This window comes from Nanorana parkeri, unplaced genomic scaffold (assembly GCF_000935625.1).
Source record: "Nanorana parkeri isolate BGI_ZX_2015 unplaced genomic scaffold, ASM93562v1 scaffold239, whole genome shotgun sequence".
Classification (NCBI taxonomy): Eukaryota; Metazoa; Chordata; class Amphibia; order Anura; family Dicroglossidae; genus Nanorana; species Nanorana parkeri.
In genome coordinates, this window is record NW_017306507.1 from 1,127,732 (window position 1) to 1,150,700 (window position 22,969).

Consider the following 22,969-nt stretch of genomic DNA (forward strand, 5'->3'; position numbering starts at 1 on the left):
TCACAAAGATAATTTGCTAATAAGAATGACATACTTCCCAGATCCCTGTGTACACACTCGTTTTGTTCATGAATATGTAATGCTGTGTATTTACACAGCTAGAAGTCTTTTTCCTGAATTAATGGAATGGAAAACAAATCATTTGGTTGTAAAGTATTAGAATTATTAACTATACTGTGTTGTATGCCTTTAAGCCTAGAATGGTTCTCCTATTGCTGTCAATCAGAACATTTATACGGCAGAACAGATGGTATAGTATATCCTTAAGAGGTTGTGCTGTTTATTTTGAAAATCAGCTAAGATTATTAGAAAGCAAAACAAAAAAAATCTGGATCCCAGCATGTACCATTACATTTGTATTTCAGACCAGTATGCATACATTGTTAATAAGGTTGAAAAAAGACTGATGTCTATCAAATTAAACTCCTGTAGTTTGATCAAGAGGGGGCAAACCCAAACCCTCTGAGCAACTGTTGACAATTGCAGCTGAAATCCAGGCGGATTTGAAATTACCATTTAATTCAGTTATGTTTTTTGAAAAATATAATTAACATTTTTGCATACATCCAGTGTAAGTCTTGATTTCAGCCTCCCAAGCATAGCAGCACTGAGATTGGTAAAGGGAGTGGAATTAGGGTTCTATTACGTTACACAGTGCTGTCAGACAACAGTTGGAACAAGTGGTGGTCAACTTTGTAAATACAGGGATGCACAGTAGCTTCATTTTTACAGATTTGCTTTTATTAGCAGATTTCTTTGTATCTCATAGCAAAATGAATCCGTGTAAAACATTATTTTACCCATAATGGCCAGTCCACACTTATGTGTTACAGTAATGCGTTGAGGGCATATTACATATTAACCAATGAACAATTAGACACAACAGCCGAACTTCCGCTTTCTTGTTTTGCATGGTCAAAACAGTTGGAGTAAATTCTGAGCAGTTACTCAACATAGCTATACTTCTCAGGTAAGTTATCCTATGAACTGTCTGCATAACCGTGAGTGCTTTTGGAATTGCATTACCCAGACCATTCATCTACAGACATAAGTAATATTACCACAGCTTAGGTTCACAACCTCATGTATTTAAATACTGCATTTAATTTAAAAATGAACTAGCCCTTGTTGATATTATGTTGAGATACTTAAGGAATTTGTGACTATCCTGCTGAGTTTTAATAATTTAATATCATTTGTATTCTAATTTCTGACCCCTTTGCTTTTCATTTATTTAGGTTGATGGGACTAATCTTCAGGGTTACACCAACCAGCAAGCGGTGGAAGTGTTACGTCACACAGGACAAACTGTCCATCTGACTTTAATGAGGAGAGGTCAAAAACAGGAAATTATTCCTCAGCAGACTGAGGAAACTGCAAAGACAGCTGACAGATATTTGACTGTGCAAAATGAAGAAGATGGTCAAGGTAAATGACAATAATATGCCAGACATGTCCCTGATTGCTGATGTTTTCACATCATCGATCTGTCACTTTATTTAATTGATCCGTTGAATTTACCACATGTATATTATTGATTTTTGCAGTGTTTTGCATAAAAAATTTCAATTCTCAAAAGCAGCTATTTCTAACTTTTATTTTTTTAAAGTGAAAGTTCCGAGTCTCTCGCTGACTTGGAACAAGTATATGTTATTATGTATAGCACATTCAAAGGGACTTGATATGCACATGCTAGTTCTGGGGTAGTTTCTAAAATAGTAAAGCAAAGATGAGGATCAGAGCATGGTTTCATCATTTAGAAACAACTCTGCGTTGGTTCTTCTCATATTTCTGTGGAGATAGATTGCCTTTAAATGTAAAAGCATTGAAGCTGTTATTGGCCTGGAGCAAGTGTATGCACATCAGGTTTCAGGACGTTGGATATGCACATGCTAGTTTTGGGGCAGTTACTCGAAAAGTAGTAAAGCAAAGATGAGAATAAGAGCGCTGGTTCATCTTTGGAAACAACTCTACATTGATTCCTTTCATATTTTTGTGCAGATAGATTGCCTTTAAATGTGAAAGCACTGAAGCTTTGACTTTAATGCCTTTAAAGATTGCCTTAAAATAACAATTAACAACAATAAACAATTGTAAAAGATAATGTTTTAACTATGCAGTAATAATGTACATTTATTAAACATTTTGATAGAAACTTATTGTGAGAAAAAATAAAAAACAGTTGAAATACCTGATGCAGCGTAGTCATTTAAACACTATGCGGGGAATTTACCAAAACTGGGGCAGACAGAATATGGAGCAGTTGCCCAGGGCAGCCAATCAGCTTCTATCTTCAGTTTGTTCATTTAAGTTTTGAAAATGAAAGATAGAAGCTGAATACTTACCATGGGCAGCTGCTCCAGATTCTGTCTGCTCCAGTTGTGATCAATTCCCCTCTATGCCCTTTCTACAGTTGTCACTGTTTTCCACTTATTTTTATCCTATTTTCACTATAAATGGGGGACATGTGCTACTTGCCCTATAAACTATATGCTAGTTCTTACAAAACTAAACCATAGAAAGATAAACCCCCAAATTCTTTTGGCTACACATACCATTTACCACAATGTGTTTTTACTTGAATATTAAACTATATTTGTATTCATCACCATTAAAAACATATTCAAATACTATTGAAACGCAACATTCTACATTTAATAGCATAACATTCTTGGAAAACAATGCAAGCACAATATTGTTATATGTGTCACTCCTATCTTTTCCACAGCTCTCTGTAAGTGTAGTGACTATGTCTCCATGTCAAACTCTGGTTGTAACATATACCATCAATATTCACTAAAGTGAATGCAATGTATGTCCACAATTGCTCAAAAAATGGCATGCATCATACCCTTTATGGCTATGGTAATCCTGCATTTAAATAGTTACTTCACCAAATGCAAGTTTTTCACACAGTGTATAGTTAATTGTCACTCCATAAGAAACTATGCTTCCAGAGGAAGCCACTGTGTTGTGGACAAAACACTCCAGGTAGCATGGAGCTTGATGTGTCAGAACTTCACTGCCAATCCCACCCTCGTGTGCAGTGCTAACGATGCCCATTTGAATAGAGCCAATTTGAATTGATCTCCTGATAGTTCTGCTGTCATGGACACCTTGGCTAGAGGGGATGCTTCCAATTACAACAAATATATTGCGGATGGACATTTGCTCCATGGGTTCGCAGAGACTAGTTACTAGGGGTGGATGCATTAGCTTTAATGGAAATAAGTTTAGTAATCATATCTATGAGACAGACCATTTATTTAAAGTGGACCTTTACCCCCTTTTACTATAAATTACATCAGCATGCAGCTCTTCATGCTGATATGAAAGCATCTTACTCTATTAGACAAACATATTTTGCTTTTATTTACAGTTACTGTTTTTCCAATTCCTGGTCCTTTTGGGCTTTAGTGGTGTAGCCTGTGCACAAGTGACGCATCCTAGGAAGGTTACATCAGCAGCGCATGCCTGGGAAATCTCATCTGTAATCACACAAGATCTCAGGGGAAGTCATTTTCCTCCCCTGAGATGATGTGCATGGTCACATGTTATAGTCACATGTGCCAGGAAGTAAAGGTAGGTCTAGTAACCTGCCCTTAAGTAAAAATGGCCACTTTGAGTGGAATGGAGAGGGAAAGAAAAATAAGGAATGCAAAGTATAAAAAGCCTGCAAATATCTAGAAGTATCTGTAGATTGCCATTACTAAACATTTCTAAAGGTGTATTTTGTTGTAATTTCAAAGATAAAGGTAAAGTTCCTCTTTCAGCAAAAGTCATTGCTCTTACCAAGTGGTGTGAAAATGTGAGTGGCTCATAAAACATTGTTGACATGTTTGCATAGTATTATGAAAATTTAGTGTTATGATATCCAGAATGTTGTTGTTCAAGAGTATTTTTTATGTTTCTAATGGAAATTAATAATATAGCTTTACATTAATTTAAAGCACTATGGGAGAATTCATAAAAAACTGAAGCAGACAGAATCTGGAGCAGTTGCCCCAGGCAACCAGTCAGCTTCTCTCTTTCATTTTCAAAGCTTAACTGAACAAACTGAAAGGAGAGACTGATTGGTTGCCATAAGAAAACTGTCTTCTCATTTTCATGAATGCCCCCATGTATTTCTGGTAAATGGTATGTGTAACCATGGTGGTTTAAGTGGTTTATTTTTCTATGGTTTCATCTTACACAGGATTGTAGAAAAGATGCTTAAAGTTATACTCACTAGTTAAATCTTAAAAATGCATTCAAGTAACTTAACTATTAACACAAATGTGTATCACTCGGCTGTAGATCCTCAAATCATCTCTGAATTGGTGCTGACACTGTCCTTCCTTCTGGAGGGGGGCTACTTTTATTCCCCATGGTCCCTGTGTGTATTGTAAGGTAGCCACCACTCCAAGCTTGCTCCCATGATGGACTACAATCTCCATACAAATTACGGTAGTAAAATAAACATGAGATTGTAGTCCATCATGGGAGAAGACTTGGAGTGGTGGTTACTTTACAACACACACAGGGACCATGGGGAATAAAAGTAGCCCCCCTTCAGAAGGGAGGACAGTGTCAGCACCAATTCAGAGATGATGTGAGGATCTACAGCCGAGTGATACACAAATAAGATACATTTTTGTTAATAGTTAACATACTCGAATTTAGGGATGTACTGATACTAGTATTAGTATCCGAGCCAATACAGGGCATTTTCAGGAGTATTTGTACTCCTGAAAGTGCCCCGATACATAATGCTTTACATTTTTAAATGACTGGCTGCCTGAAGTTCCACACTTGCTGGGGTCCTCAGGCAGCTTGCTGAGGACCTCCTGCTAGCTCTCTTTGACAGTGTCGGTCCGGTTTCACATCTCCTCCTTCCCGAGAGCAGCACAGCCCTGGACAGCCCCACACTCTCCTGTACAGCCCAGGAAAGCCCTGCGCCTGGCACCCACCCATTCAGCCCTGAAGAGCCCCACATGCAGCCCTGGTGACAGCCAAACACAGTGCTGGAGAGACCCACATGCAGCCCTGGTGAGACCTACATGCAACCCTGGAAACACCCGAACGCAGCCCTGGTGACACTATAATCATGAAATGAGTTACAGTTCTTTACAATTATAAAGAAACTGCTCTAAAATCATTAGTCTGTATTGTTTTAGAAAAAATGTCACATGCCCCTTTAAGAAAAAGAATCGATAATTGGTATCATCAAGTACCTGAGGGAAAGTACTCAGACTTGGTCTTGAAAAAATGGTATCGGTGCATCCCTACTTGAATTCATGGTTTAGATTTAACTCCTGAGTTGTGTGTCACTTTAGCGTAGGCTGCCACATCTGACCTCCTTCTGAACATACTAGTTATCTGGCTGTAATGTGGATTCACTGGCTTCAAGCCTTTGAGTCAGTGACATAGAGCAAGTTTTCAGGTCAATAAAATCAAAGAAAAAATGAAAGTTCTAATTTGCAGACTTGTTCTTGGTTAAGGACTTCAAATATATCAAACATTCCTATTTTCTAGTTTCCATAAATAGTTTGTATTCAGGTGTGTGTTAAATCAAGGTAATGTTTTATATCTAAATATTCATCGCTTTGATTTTTCAGGAAGCATTAAGGAAATTCAACCACTACCTACTCTGAGTAGTAGCATTGTAACGCAGCCTACATCAAAAGGAAAAGGCATACAAACAGGTATTGGTTTTCATAGTATGAAACATGGACTGTGTGTGGGAAAGGCATACTGCAGCAATCTGTCAGTGGTAGAGTAGGCCAGCTGTCCCTCAGATCTTCTTACCAACTATATTGTGGCATCTGACAGTTTTCATTTATTTAAAGAATGTAATAAAAAATACACTGACCTATGTTTTTAGAGCCTTTTTAAAAAATGCATATGCTGCTGTTAATTCTTTGTGATATAAAGTTAAAGAACAACAATATGGTTCAAATCCTGCTTTTTGTTTTTTCTCTGCATGCTATGTTTAAATAGAGAATGACATTTAAAAATGCATAGCCTTTTTCAAAAGAACCGCTGGCAGTACTTTCAATGATGAAAAACTGCTGCATTTGCATCATATGGTCCTTTTATGGGATGGAAGAGGAAATGTATTTAATGATAGTGGGGAGACCTTCATAAATGAAAGTATTCCCTTTACTGTTTGACTAAATCCCCTCTAGAATGGCAATTAGGACATTTTTTCTCGATAAATATTGTTTCTTTTGTAATATATATTATGAGTGATATAAACAAATAAAAATAACGTTTCTACTCCGATTATAACCCCATAGACCTAAAATAGGAAGTCAGGTAAATTGGCTTTTGGATAAAATGATCGGTATGTGCGATGCTCACATACTCAATGAGGTTTAAAAGTACCTCTTTAACAGGGCCTTGTCTAAAGATCCTTAGCAACAGGTCCATCTGGATTCAGTCTTGGGTGAAGAATTAAAATTGGCATGTTTTCATTTTCTCTTCTAGAAGACTGTCTCCCTGTTGTAATTGATGAAGATGCACTCAGGAATAAGTGGCAAAGAATTATGGGAGAATCTTATGAAGTTGTGGTATGTTTACCCTTAAATGTAATCTCTCATGTTACTGTGACTGTGGCATGTTACCTGTAGTTGCTTCTAATGGTAGTGTTTACCCTGATCCAAATTTGTGCACACCTGTCATTGGCCAGCCTTTATGCTTGGTTTAATATGTGGTTCCATGGATGGGTTATCCATAGATGCGCAGGTGTCTCCCTGAGAATGAAGAGCACAGAGATGCTTGCAATGCCTGAGCCTTCTGATCTGTCTTGCACAAGTCGTTGAGAAGAAGGAAGTACTAGCAAGGTCGCACAGAGATTTTCACTTAAATGTTATCAATGTCCCCTTTCCAATACTTTACAGCTTACTATCAGCTTTGTATTTTCTGACCCAAACAATTTCTAATCATAATAACTTAACAGCATGATGGCATTCTAATATATTTTAAAATGACTGAATGTGATCTTCTGATGGAGAAAAGGCAAAATGAAATTGTGAATGAAAAACGTAGTAGCTTTTACAAGTTAAAGGCATGGTCCACCTTTAAAAAAATAAAATAAATAAATGCATACACATGAATAAGAAAATGTGCATTTATAATTTTTTTGCATTGGAGCCTACACAGCATTGCAACTATGATCAGTGGATGGTGGGTGCAGTGCTCTGGCTCCAGATAATTTTTTCCAGTCCCTGTCTTTACCAAGGTACAGACTTTTAAGTTACAGGGCAGGAGGAAGTGTCAGTGGATTACAACTGTGGTGACGTCACCGCACTTGTACTTCATTGAGATCTATGAGTTAGTCTTACGCAGAGGCCGATGGGACTTGCAGCCTCTCCATTCACAGATCCTGTGAAGGGGTTTGTAAATGGATGATGTGGCGTACAGGCAGAGCCTCACACAGCACGACTAAAATCAAAAGATACCTGGATGTTGTGGGTAGAACAACCCCAGGATTCATGTAAATGTATGAAGGGGGGAAGGGATGGGGTTTGGAATGAAGGGGACTGGATCTAACCTTGTTTCATGTTACACCCTGAATATTGGTGTAACATGAAAGATAGAGTTATTCTTTAAAGCAGAACTCCAGGCAAACGTTTTCTTAACTCTTGCAGAGGGGCACAAAAGTCCCTGGGTTTTTCAGTTAAGAAGTTTTAGGAGATTTATGGGAGCATGATACAAAGGGTTAAGCTACATGAACAATTGTACAAAAAAATAAATAAAACTTAACCTTTGGTGGCAATCTCTTGAATAGGCGTGAGCTAAGCAAGACAATTTTTTTTTTTTTTTTTAAATTCGTTTATTAACTGACATGTCATCAAAACAAGGTTACAGTCATGTATGTTCGAGCAAAAGTTACAGATGCAACTACCAAAGAACATGTGATTGCTGTTGCTTACATACAATTCCAGTAGAAGCATATCGGATACATAAAACCTTTCGGCTAACATCAAACATAATATTTTACGTAAAGCTAGTAAGAGCATCTGACGTGCTTACGGTGGACAGAGAATTTGCTGTCAGCACAAGTTTGCGTTGTGATTATCCTAACTGTTGTAACTCACGGAACACAAATATGTCATCAGTGCTATAGTGTGGAAGTCATGCTATGAGAAGCAATAACTCAGCCTCATCCGAGGCGAGAATGCAGGGATTTAAGGTGGCGCAGAGCAAAGAGAGAGCAGAGTAGGCCGAAGGGAGTAATAGACACAAGGTGAAGAGAAGGTTTAAAGAATGGGTAGGGTCCTGAATCACTGCCCGCGTCCCCACCCACAAATGGTCTCATCCCCTCAAACAGCTGAGGAGCTAGAGTCCTGTCAGGGGAGGCCCCAAAGCAAGACATTTTTAATATTTCAGTATTGCTATTAAATTTGCAAGCAATTATTCACTAGATGTAGAAAATGATTGATAAACAAATGGAACAAATTACTCCATGTGAAGCATCCTACACAAGAAGCATGTAGTAGCAATCAAGATTGCACAATGCTCAATTCATGTGTGATAGATGGCTACAAGATGCTATTACTTTCTACTTGTGTAGCTTATTCCATAGGGAGCCATTTGTTTAGAGGTCGTTTGATGATCAGTCAATAGCAATTCTCTAGCAGGATTGAGTTACTCAAAATTTCCTGTGTAGTTGCAGCCTGATATGGCGACTGCCTGCAAGTGGTTAAGTGCATCAGTGCAGAGGGTTAAAACAGCTCATGTGGCTCTAGCCTAAGCCCTGCCTCCTATGCAGATTAAGCCTAAAGGTGCCTATACAACTTATGATTATCGGACGATTTTCGTATGCGATCGACTTTTCGTCCGATAATCGTATGTGTGCACTGCAGTGTCCGACCGACATTACTGTACAATCGTACGACTTTTGACGGTCAAGCATGTTTGAAAACTTTGCTAGATCGTACGATTGTCTTAAGGTTGCTGGCGTTTGCGTACGTCAAAAGTCGTACGATCTACACTGCGCCTGCGCTAATGAAAATATGGCAAATCAATTACCGCATTTCGTCCAGGTGCTTTTCGTTAATTATGGCTAAATTAATCTTGCGATCATCGGGGCAGGATGGGGCTGCCGTACGAAAATCGTACGACTATTCGATCATCGGACGAAAAGTTTCGTCCGATAATCGTAAGGTGTGTGGGCACCTTTACCCACCCATAGCTAATTTCCAATCACATAATTCGTGCCACATGTGGAAGAGTTTTGTGTCACTTTATTCTGCAGGTGCTAGGTGACAGCTTAACCTTTCACGCTTAACTCTTTCAAAACCTATTTTGTTTGTGACCAGGCAGCGGTCAAGCACCATAAAGGTTCACAGGATACTTATAAAATTTCCCGAAACCGTCTTCACTGGTATAACCAACCAGGACATTATTATTATTATTATTATTACATAGTATTTATATAGCGCCAACAGTTTGCGCAGCGCTTTACAATATAAGGAAGACATTACAGTTACAATACAATTCAAGAGTCATTGGCATAGAGATGGTATTGGAAGCCATGTGAGGTGATCAGCTGACCAAGAGAGGAGGTGTAGATGTAGAAGAGGAGGGGTCCAAGGACAGAGCCTTGGGGGACCCCTACAGAAAGAGGAAGAGGAGGGGAGGAGTTAGAATTGTAAGTGACACTAAAGGAGCGCATAGATAGGTAGGAGGAGAACCATGAGAGAGCAGAGTCTTATAGGCCAAGCGAGTGGAGTTCAGTGTCAAAAGCAGCAGAGAGGTCTAATAGCAAGAGTAAGGAATAGTGGCCATTGTTTTAGCGGTTATTAGGTCATTGGTGAGTTTTAGGAGGGCGGTTTCAGTCAAGTGTTTGGGGCGAAAGCCGGACTGAAAGGGGTCCAAAAGGTGGTTATTAGCGAGGTGGCAACTCAGGCGGTTGTAGATAAGGCGTTCTAGTAGTTTACAGAGAAGTTCTACACTTCTCTAGAGTAGTGATAATGCTGCAAAGGGTGGAGCACATATAGTGGAAATCATGAAAAAGTGTTACATTCATTAATAAAGATTGTAAAAAGTTTATTCTTCAAACACGTCCATGTATCAAACTATGTCCAGCCGTGCCCTACTATCTACTTCATTGTGTTTATATTTTAACCACATTGTTAGGAGACTGCTCATGTGGTGATAGGGGTGGCATTGTTTTTTCTGGGAATCGGGTGAAAAGAGGTTTCTAAAATCTGGAAAGAAGGGCGAAAAATATTTACGGAAGGTCTTACATCACTTTTCCCTAGTTAGAGTACACTCCAGATAAATTAAATATAAGACCATGGAGTGTATATGGGCATCACAACCTACCTAGACAGGGCTACTATTTTTTTATTTAGGAATTCATGTGGTATGGCAGGAAACATCGATTGCTCTGTGTTTCTATTGCACATAGAGGCTGTATTATCTTATCTTATTAGGTTATGTGATTTGTTGTCAGCCTGTGGTATGCAGAACACTTGTTCTCCTTCCCCTAGCATTGGCTTGGTCATATGCATGTGTACTGCAATGCCCTCTGGCCACAATCCGCAGAGACTCCCTTAAGGGGTGACACAAAACATGTATGTGTAGTTATGCGGTTTGTAGGTATATTAGCAAAAATATGGAATATAATATTATTTCAACGTAATTTTTTCACTTCTGATATATTTTCTTCTTCTGTTATCTGTTCATTCCAGGGATGACAGTTGGAATGTGTTAAGACGTGTTCTCAAAACACAGCACAACCTATAAGGTTGTCATGGAAACATAAACCCCTACAAATATTCTATCTAGTTAATCCAGCTTGTGATGATACCTGAAAAGTTTGATAATCCTCTGTATTTGTTTCTTTTTTTCAGGTTGCACAGGTCAGCAAGTTTAGTGAAAGCAGTGGATTAGGGATCAGTCTGGAAGTTTCTGAAGGCCATCATTTCCTGAGATCTATATTACCCGAAGGACCAGTTGGTCGCAGCGAAAAACTTTACAGCGGGGATGAACTGCTAGAAGTAAGGTCTAGGTTAATTATAAAAGTTTGGAATCTAAGCAATGCTCTATTAGCTTACTTAAAGTGACACTAAACTCAGGAGTTAAATCTTTTTAAAAAAAAAAGCAAAGCAAAAAAAAACATTCAAGTACCCGATTAACTAGGGATGCACTGAAATTTCGGTTGCCGAAACATATCGGCCAAAAATGGCACTTTTGGCAAAATGCTGAAAGTGCTATCTTTAGGCCGAAATAGCGGTGCATCCCTGCTTCCTTTCCTGCCCGCTGGGCACTGCTCTGTGTCCCAATGGGGAGGAGAGAAATTGTCACAGGAGGCCGAGCTGTGCAGGGGAGGAGAGCGCTGGGAGTGGCCGGTTTCTCTTCTCCCGCACCGCTCAGCCTCCTGTGACAGACCAGGAGAGCGGCGGTGTGGGACAGTTGACAGCTGTCTCCGTCCCCACACCGCAGCTTTCCTGATCTGTCACAGGATGCTGCGCTCCCCTTCCGCACCATCCTGCTCAGCCTCCTGTATATGTTTACTGTGTCCCCAATTATGAATGAATGGGAAGTTATATACATCACTTCCTGTTCATTCATGATTGTGGACATGGTAAACCTACTATGTCCACAAGTTGTAAATGGACAGGAACACATGGAGTATGCATCCCCATTTATAACAGGGGATGCAGAAAAAGAGATTGAGGACTCTATTCTCAATCCCTTTTTCTATTTTAAAAGGGGTCTGTTCGGACCCCCAATATTTCCCCCGAGCCCCCAACAGTAAAGTAAAAAAAGAATTATATATTTAATAAAAGTAAATATACAGCGATCCACGATCATTTTGGTATGTCAGTTCCTGGAAAACACCAAACCCCAAATATCCTGCAATAATGGATGGCTAACACTGTACAATACGTTACAAATATACTTATACAAATTGTTACAAACAACTAATTGTGTATACCAAGTAGTAGTACTTTGAAATGAGTTCATACCTACGGTATTATCCTGCTATATGACCCTTTTTTATTTTGCAGTAATAGCTTTCCATGGCATGTAGGGCTGCAACAACTAATCGATTTAGCGGGAATTAGAGGGGACACAGACTGCTGCAGCGGCACCCAGCGCTGTCAGTCTGTGACTGTGCATTCCATTTTTTTTTATATGTTGCCTTGGAGCTTTTAATGCACAATATTTTAAAACAATGTAACTAATTAAAAGGTCTAACACAAGTCCCACCCTTTGTGCGATTACCCACTGCATTACCGTGCGTTCCAGTGCATTTGCAAAAAATTGTGCATGCCGTTTTATTGTACAGTAAACTTTGTTTGTAACACTCCATTTGTGCATTTTATTTTAAATAAAGGATGGTATTTATTTATTTTTATTCCATTAATAGAAAAAAATTATCGGCCAACTAATCAATTATGAAAATAATCGTTAGTTGCAGCCCTAATGGCATGCAGTTTGAGCAGAAAGGGCAAACGAATGTGGTCACATCTGTGCAATATACTGTACATTTACCATTAACTACTTTATAGCAAAGGCCGATCTCACTGCATTTTTATTGAAATGTTTGTTTCAACAAAAAATGCATGGCTGCAAAAAAAGAGATTGTATTGTGTGGCCAGATTTAGTCTCGTCAAGCAGCGTACACAGGGAAAGGACAAGAGTCCCTCTCTGTTGCTTTCAAAACAAATGTCCTGCTTATCCGCTTCCTCCCAGTTTACTACATAAAATGATCTGAAGCATAGATTTCATTTAACATGGAAGAAAATTTGATTCCAGGGATCTGTAATGCCTGTAATTAGTTGGTAAATAAACAGATAACGTAATTTGCCTAAACATTACTTTAGGATTCTTGATTTTGTTTTGTTTGTTTTACAGGGGGACTTAAAATTGTGGCTGTGGTTATTCAATGTTAATATGGTGGTGTTAGTTAGATGAGGTCTCATATTAGACTTTGAGGGTATTGATCTATCTTTGGGTCTAAAGCGGCAGTTTTGGGTTAAATTGGAAGAATGTTTTAATCTCACATCTTTTGTCTACTTTGTATTACTAATGTAAGGTGGTCTTTGCCACTTCTTTAAGGTGAATGAGATCTCCCTGCTCGGTCAGAGTCATAAAGATGTGGTAAACATCTTGAAGGAGCTGCCAATTGGTGTAACTATGGTGTGCTGCCGACCAGTCCAGCAGCTTACTAGCCCCTGTAATGATGATGAGCAGTGCATTTCAGAGAATGACATCCATCTGGTTGAAAAGGTATTTATTACATTTCTTTCAACACTTAACATGTCTGTTATTAATTGAAATCTCATCTAATAAGTTGTTCTAGTCAGTGAAAGTACCAGCAGTGGAGCACATATCAGCTTTAATTGACTTGGGAGTTACTGCACTCTTCTGCATGGTGCATTAATTAAGGGATTTGTAAAAATCATTTTATGTACAGTAGTGCTGCAGCTCACATCCAGAAACTATAGTACTGCATGTTCATAGGCTGATATGCCGTTTGTTTGCTGTTTTTTGTTATTCTTATTAGAGATCTTTTTGTATTTGGTTGTATTAAATAATGTCAGCAATTAATTATTTAAAGGTGTATTTTTCAGATTAAAAAAATTGAGAAGTTTCAGCTGCAAGATAAAAACACATAATACTGATGTGTTTAGCAATCATATTAAAGGGTGCCTGTCAGGGCAACTGTTATTTGTCACACCCACAGCTTTCATGCATTACTGGAACCTGCCATTGCTTGGTCATTGGAAACGGTACTAGTTCTCGGACAAGCATGGATGTTGCAGAAGGCCCAGAAGCAGCACCACTTTCAGGAGACAGGCTGCGGAGGCCCAGTATGTTTGTTTTAGTTGCTGGTGCTGTAGACAGCCATTTTGATCTCTCCGTCTAAAAATTCTAAGTGCCTGACTGTTGCTTCCTGAGAAACTGACTTGGAACAAGTATGCAGCTCACAGATTGTAACCTTTCTCTAGTTTCCCTGGCTGCTTGCTGGTTCCATGTCAGTGACTCATACAATTTTGAGCCAAGACAGAGCCAGCCTACCAGCATGTTTTCCAGTTGCCAGTTCCAAATAGTCATAGACCTTCCATATGAAGGTTTTCTTTAGGGCTACAGAGTTTACTCCTTCGTAGCAGGGGGCGGTGTATTTAAAGTAGTTGCTTTTTTTATATATTAGGGGTACTGTTGCAATTCAGGGAGAACAGCACTGCATTCATACCAGAACAGTTAGATTGGGTGTAATGTTTGTAACATTCTACTCTTATGTCACGTGAAGTGGTTGCTGAGTGTTAGGCCTTGCTAATCATTTCCTGAAAAAAATATTTTTGCATAAAGGGGGTGAAAAGAAAAGTTTGCAGCACCACACCCCTGCAAGATCAATACAACAACATATACCAAAAAATGGGGCGTTCTGGGTGCCAATAATTGTACAAACCCGCGTCTAAATAAAATAATCTTTTACTTGTGCATATTAAAACATTGTTTTTAAAACAATAGTGTGTCTGCCCACCCTATTGAGTACCAAATAATGTCACATGAAATGGATTCCATATGTTGCAGATACTTAAAATATCAAAGAATGATACAATCCTTTACATTTGCTTGTTTATATGACATAAAGGCTCAATGCGTTTCGCAGTTATGCTTCTTCAGGAGCCTTAACAGTCTGTGGACAACCAACAGTGTCCGGGACACCCACATCAGAGAGCAGGGATGAACGAGTAGCATGCAGTGAGATACCCAAGTGGGGGCTCTCTGGGCAGACCAAATCAGAATCCATTAAATTTCCACCTGGCTGAACTTCACCTCATGTTACATGAGATCAGTGGGGGAGAAATGTACTGCACATATATGAAGATTTGTCATGCTCGTCACTGATCAGGGTGGCTAATTCAACCCAAATATCATGGTACTAATCCCCCATTCCGTCTCAAACAACCAATATAGGTCCTTCCCTGCAGATCTCCTGCTTTCAAGTAATATGAATGGTTCTGGAGCGTATAGTGGCACCCGCCTCCCCGTCCAACTGGATGGCCAGCCTTGCTAATCATTTGTCAGGGCCACATCGAACTAGTAAAACTAAACCTGATGCAGGGCCTGAAAGTATGAACTGGAATTGGTAGGGCTAATGGATTGCACTAATTTTGCAGTTGTTGGATTTCCAAAAGTTGACCCTTGCAGTGGGGCTACACCCACTGTTAGTTTTGGTCTAGGAAACGGAGTAAAGATGATACACTCACTTTATCCTCAGTCCTGCTGCAGTGACCACTCACCTCTCTTCCGCTCCGGCTGTGAAATGTCCCTTGGCTTCCTTACGTCTAATACAAGTGAATGGACCTTGCATAGACATGATGGCATTAGCGGGGCTTATACCGGGGGAGAAGAGGGGACCGGTCTAGTAGCTAGGTGGGATTCAGGCGTTTATGCCAAGAGTGATAGAATATGCTATCCTTGTTAGAGCTTCTCCTGGCAACTTGGGTTTTGCCATTTGACAGCTGAACCCAAAACTTGCTGCTCTTATAGTGCTGTAGTCCTCACACGGGTACAACTATCTCTGTGAGATGCTGCAAGGACAAGGAACGGGGGAAAGGCTAAGTATGCTCTGTGTAGAAGAAAAGCAACAAGGTGTAGAAGAAATTAGCACTTTTCAAATGTGGCTCCCCAGCCAAAAGGACTTTAGGTGTATGGCATGTGGATCTTAGTTTAGTTTTTACTGTGTTTTACAGGATGACAGTTTCTCCAGTAATCATTTATCAGACCTCTGGAAAATGCAAGATGATATGCCTGAACTTCCCAGTACTAGTACTGAATCACAGGTAATAAAATATAATTTTTGTAGTCGCCTTGTGTGTTAAGTTTGGCTGCATCTGTGCTGTTTATTATGGATTTGTTAATTGTAATTGACATAGATATTCAAGTTTACCAATAAACCAAAAAATATTGATTATGTGTAAAGTGTGATGAACCCTACTTACCAATTAAAAATGAACTAAAAAGTGATTGGTTCCTGTCAGGTGCCTCTTTTTCCATATTGCAATGTATGGCATGTTACAGCTTAAAGGCTTTTTATGAAAGATTTCCCTTTAGACATGCACGCATGGATTGCCACAGCATGCATGTTTATGTGGGGAGGAGCAGGAAGTGGGTTTGTCTTGAATGTGGAAAATTAATAATTGCCCTGTAAAACTTATTCCAAGTTTATTCTGGAGAAGCTTCCAAGATTGTAGATCATTCTGGGCTTTCTATTGTGAAATCCTAGCCTTTGTTCTGACTGCCTCTGTATAGGTTAAAATCCATGTGGGTCATTATTATGTAGTCTCCATTGACTCATTTAAGTGCCGAAAAATACCTTTTGATCCTGCCCGTAGCCCTGTGAGGTTCATGCATACATCAGTAGGAAGTGACCTAGGCCAGCCTGCTGATCCCTTCTACCTGCAGCTGCCCCTGCAAGAATTTTAGAGGAGGACATCATGTAATAAAAGCTTTTTATTGCTACATAAAGGTAGAAGATGAAACAAATTGCTGGGACATGAAGACATTTTGGAACTATATTATTGAATCCAATTTTTATATCATTAAACATATTAGTTTTAAATTGTTACTTTCTCATTCGCTACCCATATTCAAATATGGGAGAATATGACAAAGAAGTCTCAGTGCAAACAAATTGCATGCCCACACAAAGCTCTTGTGTATGAAAATTCCTTGTAAGATTATAATAATGTAAATCCAAAGTGATTTTTGATTAATGTAGTTTCAGAATCAGAAATAACCTGATGGTAGATGTTCTTGTCTGTATTATTGTTATTTGATGCCATGCGTACTCAACAAGTGAAAAAAAACAAAACACTTTCTGATTTTAGCATCACATTGACTTTGGCGCTATTGGCTCCTCTGAGACTGATGACTTGAACATGGAAGCAGGTGATGATAGTCCAAGCATTGAGGATACACAAGGTTCACCACTGGCAATGTGGGAGAATGATATTCAAACCATTGAACTGGAAAAGGGAAGCCTTGGCCTTGGTTTCAGTATTTTAGATTACCAGGTATGTTTTGTTTTTCTATGTTGCATTATAGACCTCAAACTGTTACATTGATTTAGCCTGAAAAGGTATTTACAAATTGAAGTTTATACCAGGAGATAATGGCTATCAAATATTATTTGAAAGAAGTTCTACAAAGTAAACTATATTTGGACATTGTAATATATTGATTTCAACCAGAGGTAGACAAATGAATATGAAATTCAAGAGCCAGTGTGTCCAATTCAAGAGTTGGAAGATTTTCTTTTTTTTAGGAGCCAGCTCCATTGACAACTAGAGAGAACCCCAAAAGTTAAGTAGGGTACACACGGGTAGATTTTCGGACGATTGTTGGAACATTTGATAATACCATCAGAGGCTTGGCGATTTTCGTTTTTGTTTAACATTTGATTTTGGAATGAATGGAGTTTTCTGAACAAAAACCACATTCACTGTTAGAATTTATTTTTCGATTGAGAAAAAATGTCCAACCTGCTCCATTGAATTTTTTCATCACTGCGATCGAGATTTTTCATCGATTTCTCCACATCAGTGATGAGAAAGTTGAACGAATGTTCCGAAATCGATTTTGTTCATTTGATATTCTAACCGTTTATAGGTTGCTGCAGGTATGTACGAATAATTTATTGGTGCCTGCATTTTATACCTGACCTTAATCAAGCAGCCGTATGATGCCTTTAGAGCATTAATTCCATAACATTTTACTCCTCAAGGTGCATCCCTACGCATCACAGTCTAAGTACTAGGTTTTCTTCCTGTCTTCTCCATCCAATGTGGTTACAAGTTGTGGGCTTAAGGTGCCCATACACTGCTCGATTCTCGTACGAGAATCGGGCGAAATCCCGCGATCGTACGAGAATCGAGCAGTGTGAACTAAGACGTGCGACCGTTTCTACTGTACGGTCGCACGTCTTTTGTCGAGCCAACATGCTCGAAAACCCGCTGAGAATCGTACGATTCTCGGCGGGTTTCTAGCCTGCTCGCCCGATAGCTGCGGAACGGGCCGGTGTGCGCACGCGCACACTGCCCGTTCTGCATTGCCGTCATCGGAAGCCCGCCCCTCAGCGGGGCGGGCTTTTCGATGATCGCAAGTACGATCTGCCCGTCCAAGGTGGGCAGATCGTACGGGCTTTCAAGAAGCATACGACCAACGCAAGACAAAAGTCTTGCGATGGTCGTAAGGTGTATGGGCACCTTAAGAGACATAATCTTCCTAAAGCTGGCCATACGCCTTACAATTATCTGCAGATTTTCTGTGGTCAGATAGAAAAGGTGCAACAGATTCCTCCATCTACACTTAACTGTGTGGATGGAGTAATCTCCACCTGGGCCAATCTGTTGCACTTTTTCCATCTGACAGAAAATCTGCAGATAATTGTAAGGTGTATGGGCAGTTTAAAGGTTGGTCACTGTCTACTCGAGGCCACCTGTGCAGACCCTGTCCACTTGTCAGCATTCTGAGAAAGCAGCCAGGTGTGTGAGAAGGAAGCAGCACAGGTAGACTGTAAACACTGAGCATAGGCTGCACTGTGTAGATGTGGAGTTAATGCTGTAAAGGCAGTCCTTGTCTGCCCAGCCAGTGCTATGTATGTTTAAAAAGAACAGTTGCTTTTGTGATTAAAATTGCTTGTATTTTCTAAACCACTTTTATTAAAGAAAGACATCCATGGTTCATGGTGTTTCTTTAATTGTTACTGGAATACTAAGCTGGGTTGGAAAAAATCCCTGGTTTCCATTGTGTCCTTGAAATTATAGCTGGCGTATCTTTTTGAGCCTTGTCTGATTTTATAAATTGAAGCACATTCAGGTTCCTTAAAAAAAACAGTATGTGTGTAGGCTACTGAATTAGATTAGCTGGATATTCAGTTTGGTATAATTTTTTGTTTTCCTGCTGGCTTCTAAAAAAGATACTTAGTTTTGATAATAATTTCTTTGTTAATTTGGATGCCATTGTTGCCTGGGTAAATGGAAGCTTATAGAGAAGACAGCATGGCCCAGAAGTTATTTATTCCTTGAGATTGGCCTGTTTGCATATGTTTCCCCGGGAGCCTTGCCTACAGTTTCCTTACTTGTATACAAGGCTCCAGTAAAGCAATATTCTTGCCATATTCCATGCTTACTAGTACTTCCCTTACTGTGCTAAAGAAATCCAGAAAGCTTAAGCAGCATTTTCCATAGAAATCAGTGACGTCTGTGTGCTCCCTATAAAACCCAGTAGGCATTTACTTGACAGTGAGCCATTTAGCAGGGCATTTCCAAGAAAAACATTCTAATTTTAAGTGTTGAGTTAATTTTCCTGTATTGTGTGTATTTCTTGTTTGTCTTCATCACCTACTAAGTAGGTTTAATCAATCCTTATTTGAATGTGTTTCTTTAGGATCCTATTGATCCAGCAAGCACCGTCATAGTAATTCGCTCCTTGGTCCCTGGAGGAGTTGCAGAAGACGACGGTCAACTTTTGCCTGGTGACCGCTTGATGTTTGTCAATGAGATGAACTTGGAGCATGCCAGTTTAGAAGAGGCTGTTCAGGCACTTAAAGGTGCACCAGCTGGAAAAGTTCACATTGGAGTTGCAAAACCTTTGCCTGTAAGAATATTTTTATATTGTTATACATAGCTCTTTAATATTCTTAAAATAATGTTTGTTTTTTTTAATTGAAGTCAATGGCACCGAAGCCACGCCCCCCTGCCTGCAGTGCGATTGCCTGCACCAGAACGCGTGGCAAAACAATGCAAAAATAGTGCTTGCAGCAGACTTCAATGCACCGCCATGCCCCCTCTTGCTCCTGAACACAGGAAGCCAGCCGGGATGTGATACAGTGCTTTCCAGCAGCTGACCGCTCTGGAACGCACTGTTTATGGTGTGAACAAGCCCATATATCTCTTTTCTGGAGAGCAAAAACATCATTTTAGTGGAGTTTCTAGCTGCATTTGCCTGCTTAAATTGCCATAATAGGGGTCTCACTTACCTATAAATAAATGAATGGCTTAACCCCATTTGTAGGGGGTAATGGCCTAACGCTCTTTTTAGAACCTCTTTGAAGGTAACCCATTGAGATAGAAAAATGTGATCTGCTAATGCTGACTTGTTTTTGAAGGTGCAAGCTTTGGGGTTGTTATTCTCATTTCATGACGCAGTGAATCAACAACTTAGAACAAGTTTGCTGTTACTGAAGTGTTAGGATGCCTGACTGGACACTTGTTTCAGGCCAGTCACTTAGTAAGTAGTGAAGCAAGAATGAAAGTGACAACCCCAGCATTTGTACCTTCAAAAACAAGTCAGCACTGACAGTTCCCATATTATTATCAGAACAGATTCTCTTTTTTTTAATCTGTTCTGTCAGTACCATATAGTAGTTTGTATAGCTACTAGGGATGCACCGACACTTTTCAGATACCAGTGCCGATACTTGGCATTTTTATGAGAACTACCATGGTTGCAGTGGTTGCAGCTGGAAACTGATTCTGGCACTCCACCACTGTCCTGAAATCATTAGTCGATATTGTTTTAGAAAAACTGTCACATGACAATAAACAAAAATGTATCAGTACTTGTACTTATAAGTACTTGGGCAAGTACCAGTACTTGTACTTGCAAAAATGGTATCGGTGCATCTCTTTATTTATATTTATAAAAACAAAATCATACATTAAAAAATCGTACATTAAAATAGAGTACAAATCCCAGGAGCTTTGTGTGCTCCTTACAAATGACAGCTGCCTCCTAACTTTTGAGTTTTTCTCTAGTCTGGAGCTCGAAAAGTATCTGTACTTGTACCAAGTATGGTACTTGGTATCGGTGCATCCCTAATAGCTATGATTTATCTTTCAGGAAACATAAGTAAACCATGTAAGTGCCTAAATGGTCTGTTTAAAGGGTGTTTAATATTCACAGCTGCTTTTGAATATTTGCTCAACTTTCCACTTGCATGCACTTCCTTTCTATACTGATGTTTAACCAAGTCCAAATGGGGCTCCTTGTTTCTGCAGCTGTCACCAGAAGAAGGGTATATCTCTGCTAAGGACGACTCTCTTTTCTACTCTGCACATTCATATGATGAGGAAGGGCCCAATGATGCTCCTCTTTTCCATGCTGAACTAGCTATGGTTAGTGCCAGCAACTTTCTGAAGAAAAATGTTGTGAAAAGCTCAGTTTTAGTGACATTGCATTGATCTAATTCTATGTCTCCACTAATCATTTGCATGGCTTAATGATTATACCCAGCTTGTATGACTTCCTATTGTTAGGAATAAATTATCCTAATACCTAGTTTTTTGGATATAGCAGTAATGCTTATTTGTTCATCAACATAGTACTGTACAAAGTGCGAAAAGTGAGCATGTGAGAGTAAAAATATGCAAACTGCCATTGTGGATTTGTATTTACTGGGTCATATTCTGGTGTTGTCCTTAAAGTCGCACTCTGGGCAGAATTATCATCTACACATGCGCTGGATGTGTAAATTATCTTTAGAAAGCTGGGTGTTATGTGCAGAGAGTGGCTGCAAAGTAGAAAAATCGTACCTTGCAGTTGCCGTCCCCCACACAGGACATCCATTTGTATTGCACTGAATAGAGGGAGCAATGCATCCGAAGCTGCATCACCCACCCCCTCTTCACTATCCTCCATTCACAAAATGTTTTATATTTTTTTAAAGAATACAAGACATTCTGTCATTGGAGGAGGGGGGGGGTGACATTATCTCTCCTCCTCCAACCACAGTATGTCTTGTATTCATTAAAAAAATACAAGACATTTTGTGAAAGGGGGTTAGTGAAGAAGGGCGGGTGATGTGACTGGAGCGCTGTACAGCTTGGATCATATCTGTCCCTCTCTCTCAGTGCTTGGAAGCCAAGCATTCTGCTTGGGGGACGGGGTGCTGCAAGGTAAGATTTTTCTACTTTGCAGCCACCCTGTTCACATAACACACAGCGTTTTAATGATAATTTACATATCTAGTGCCATGTGTAAATTATCTTTCTGACTGGAGTGTGGCTTTAAGACGTGATTCAGTACCTAGCGAACACAGACCTGGAGCAAGCATGCAATTAGTGAACTCTTTTTCTGCAAACTTTTTCCTACTCATTGACTCACAGGTTATTAAAGCAAGGATCTGACAATCCTGAAAAACAAGTCAACAATGGCATCCCCAGTATTTCTACCCTCGCATGCCTCTTTTTATTTTATGTATAATAATGGTGTTTTGTTTGTGTCACACTCTAACAGCTTTTGCTAGAACCCTGTCTTAAAAATGTTGTCTTTTACTGAATTGCCTTCATAGGTTGAGACTACTGATGCTGACTTAACAGGAGAATGCAGTACGGAATCCCGCTTTGCTCACAATAATGACAGCTTACTCCAGGCTTCTTTGATAGCCTTGCATGGTAGCCCCTGTAATGAAGATCTCCTTAGTGGTTTATCTGATTGTTCTTTGCAGGTAATAGGTTCTGATTGCATGATACTGCATTTGACTATTTTTTTTTTCCTAAACAGTGTTTTCAAAAGTGTTGGCTACTTATTATGTAATACCATACACCTTTTGGTGGAATTATTATCATTTCTTGGATGTGAAGAGTATAATCTAATTGATTTGAGTAATTTTTATTGCATTGTAAATAGAAATGTTAGCTGTTGTGACAGATGGATGGTCTGTCAATGTGTAAAGATGCAAATAGTGACTGGTTCAGCAGCAAAAGGTTCCTTGATCAGGTGTAAGACTCATTGGAGACAGGTGGGTGTTGTCCTCAAATGAGAGTATCCCTGTTTTAGTGCTTCCTCTTCAAGAGACAGTTTGCTGCAGGAGCAGCATGTGTGTAGACAGATACACAAGGAGTGTGAGTCCAGGCCTGTCCGGTGAGTCCAGTGTGAGTCCAGGCCTTACAGACAGGCACTCTATCCAGGCCAATGTTTGAACGTAAGTTCAGTCCAGTCTTTACTAATTCAG

General features: G+C 39.6%; 1 protein-coding gene across 1 annotated transcript in view; it reads left to right on the forward strand.

Moving 5' to 3' along the window:
* The window catches only part of MPDZ (multiple PDZ domain crumbs cell polarity complex component), a 132,269-nt gene that overhangs the window by 22,326 nt on the left and 86,974 nt on the right, over positions 1 to 22,969 (forward strand). The window contains exons 10-20 of the mRNA XM_018556477.1: positions 1,239 to 1,428; positions 5,598 to 5,684; positions 6,469 to 6,551; positions 10,845 to 10,991; positions 13,060 to 13,230; positions 15,651 to 15,658; positions 15,722 to 15,794; positions 16,842 to 17,027; positions 19,402 to 19,611; positions 21,015 to 21,131; positions 22,307 to 22,462. Of these exons, the coding sequence (XP_018411979.1) occupies positions 1,239 to 1,428; positions 5,598 to 5,684; positions 6,469 to 6,551; positions 10,845 to 10,991; positions 13,060 to 13,230; positions 15,651 to 15,658; positions 15,722 to 15,794; positions 16,842 to 17,027; positions 19,402 to 19,611; positions 21,015 to 21,131; positions 22,307 to 22,462 (1,428 nt within the window). The remainder of the gene's footprint in view (positions 1 to 1,238; positions 1,429 to 5,597; positions 5,685 to 6,468; positions 6,552 to 10,844; positions 10,992 to 13,059; positions 13,231 to 15,650; positions 15,659 to 15,721; positions 15,795 to 16,841; positions 17,028 to 19,401; positions 19,612 to 21,014; positions 21,132 to 22,306; positions 22,463 to 22,969) is intronic.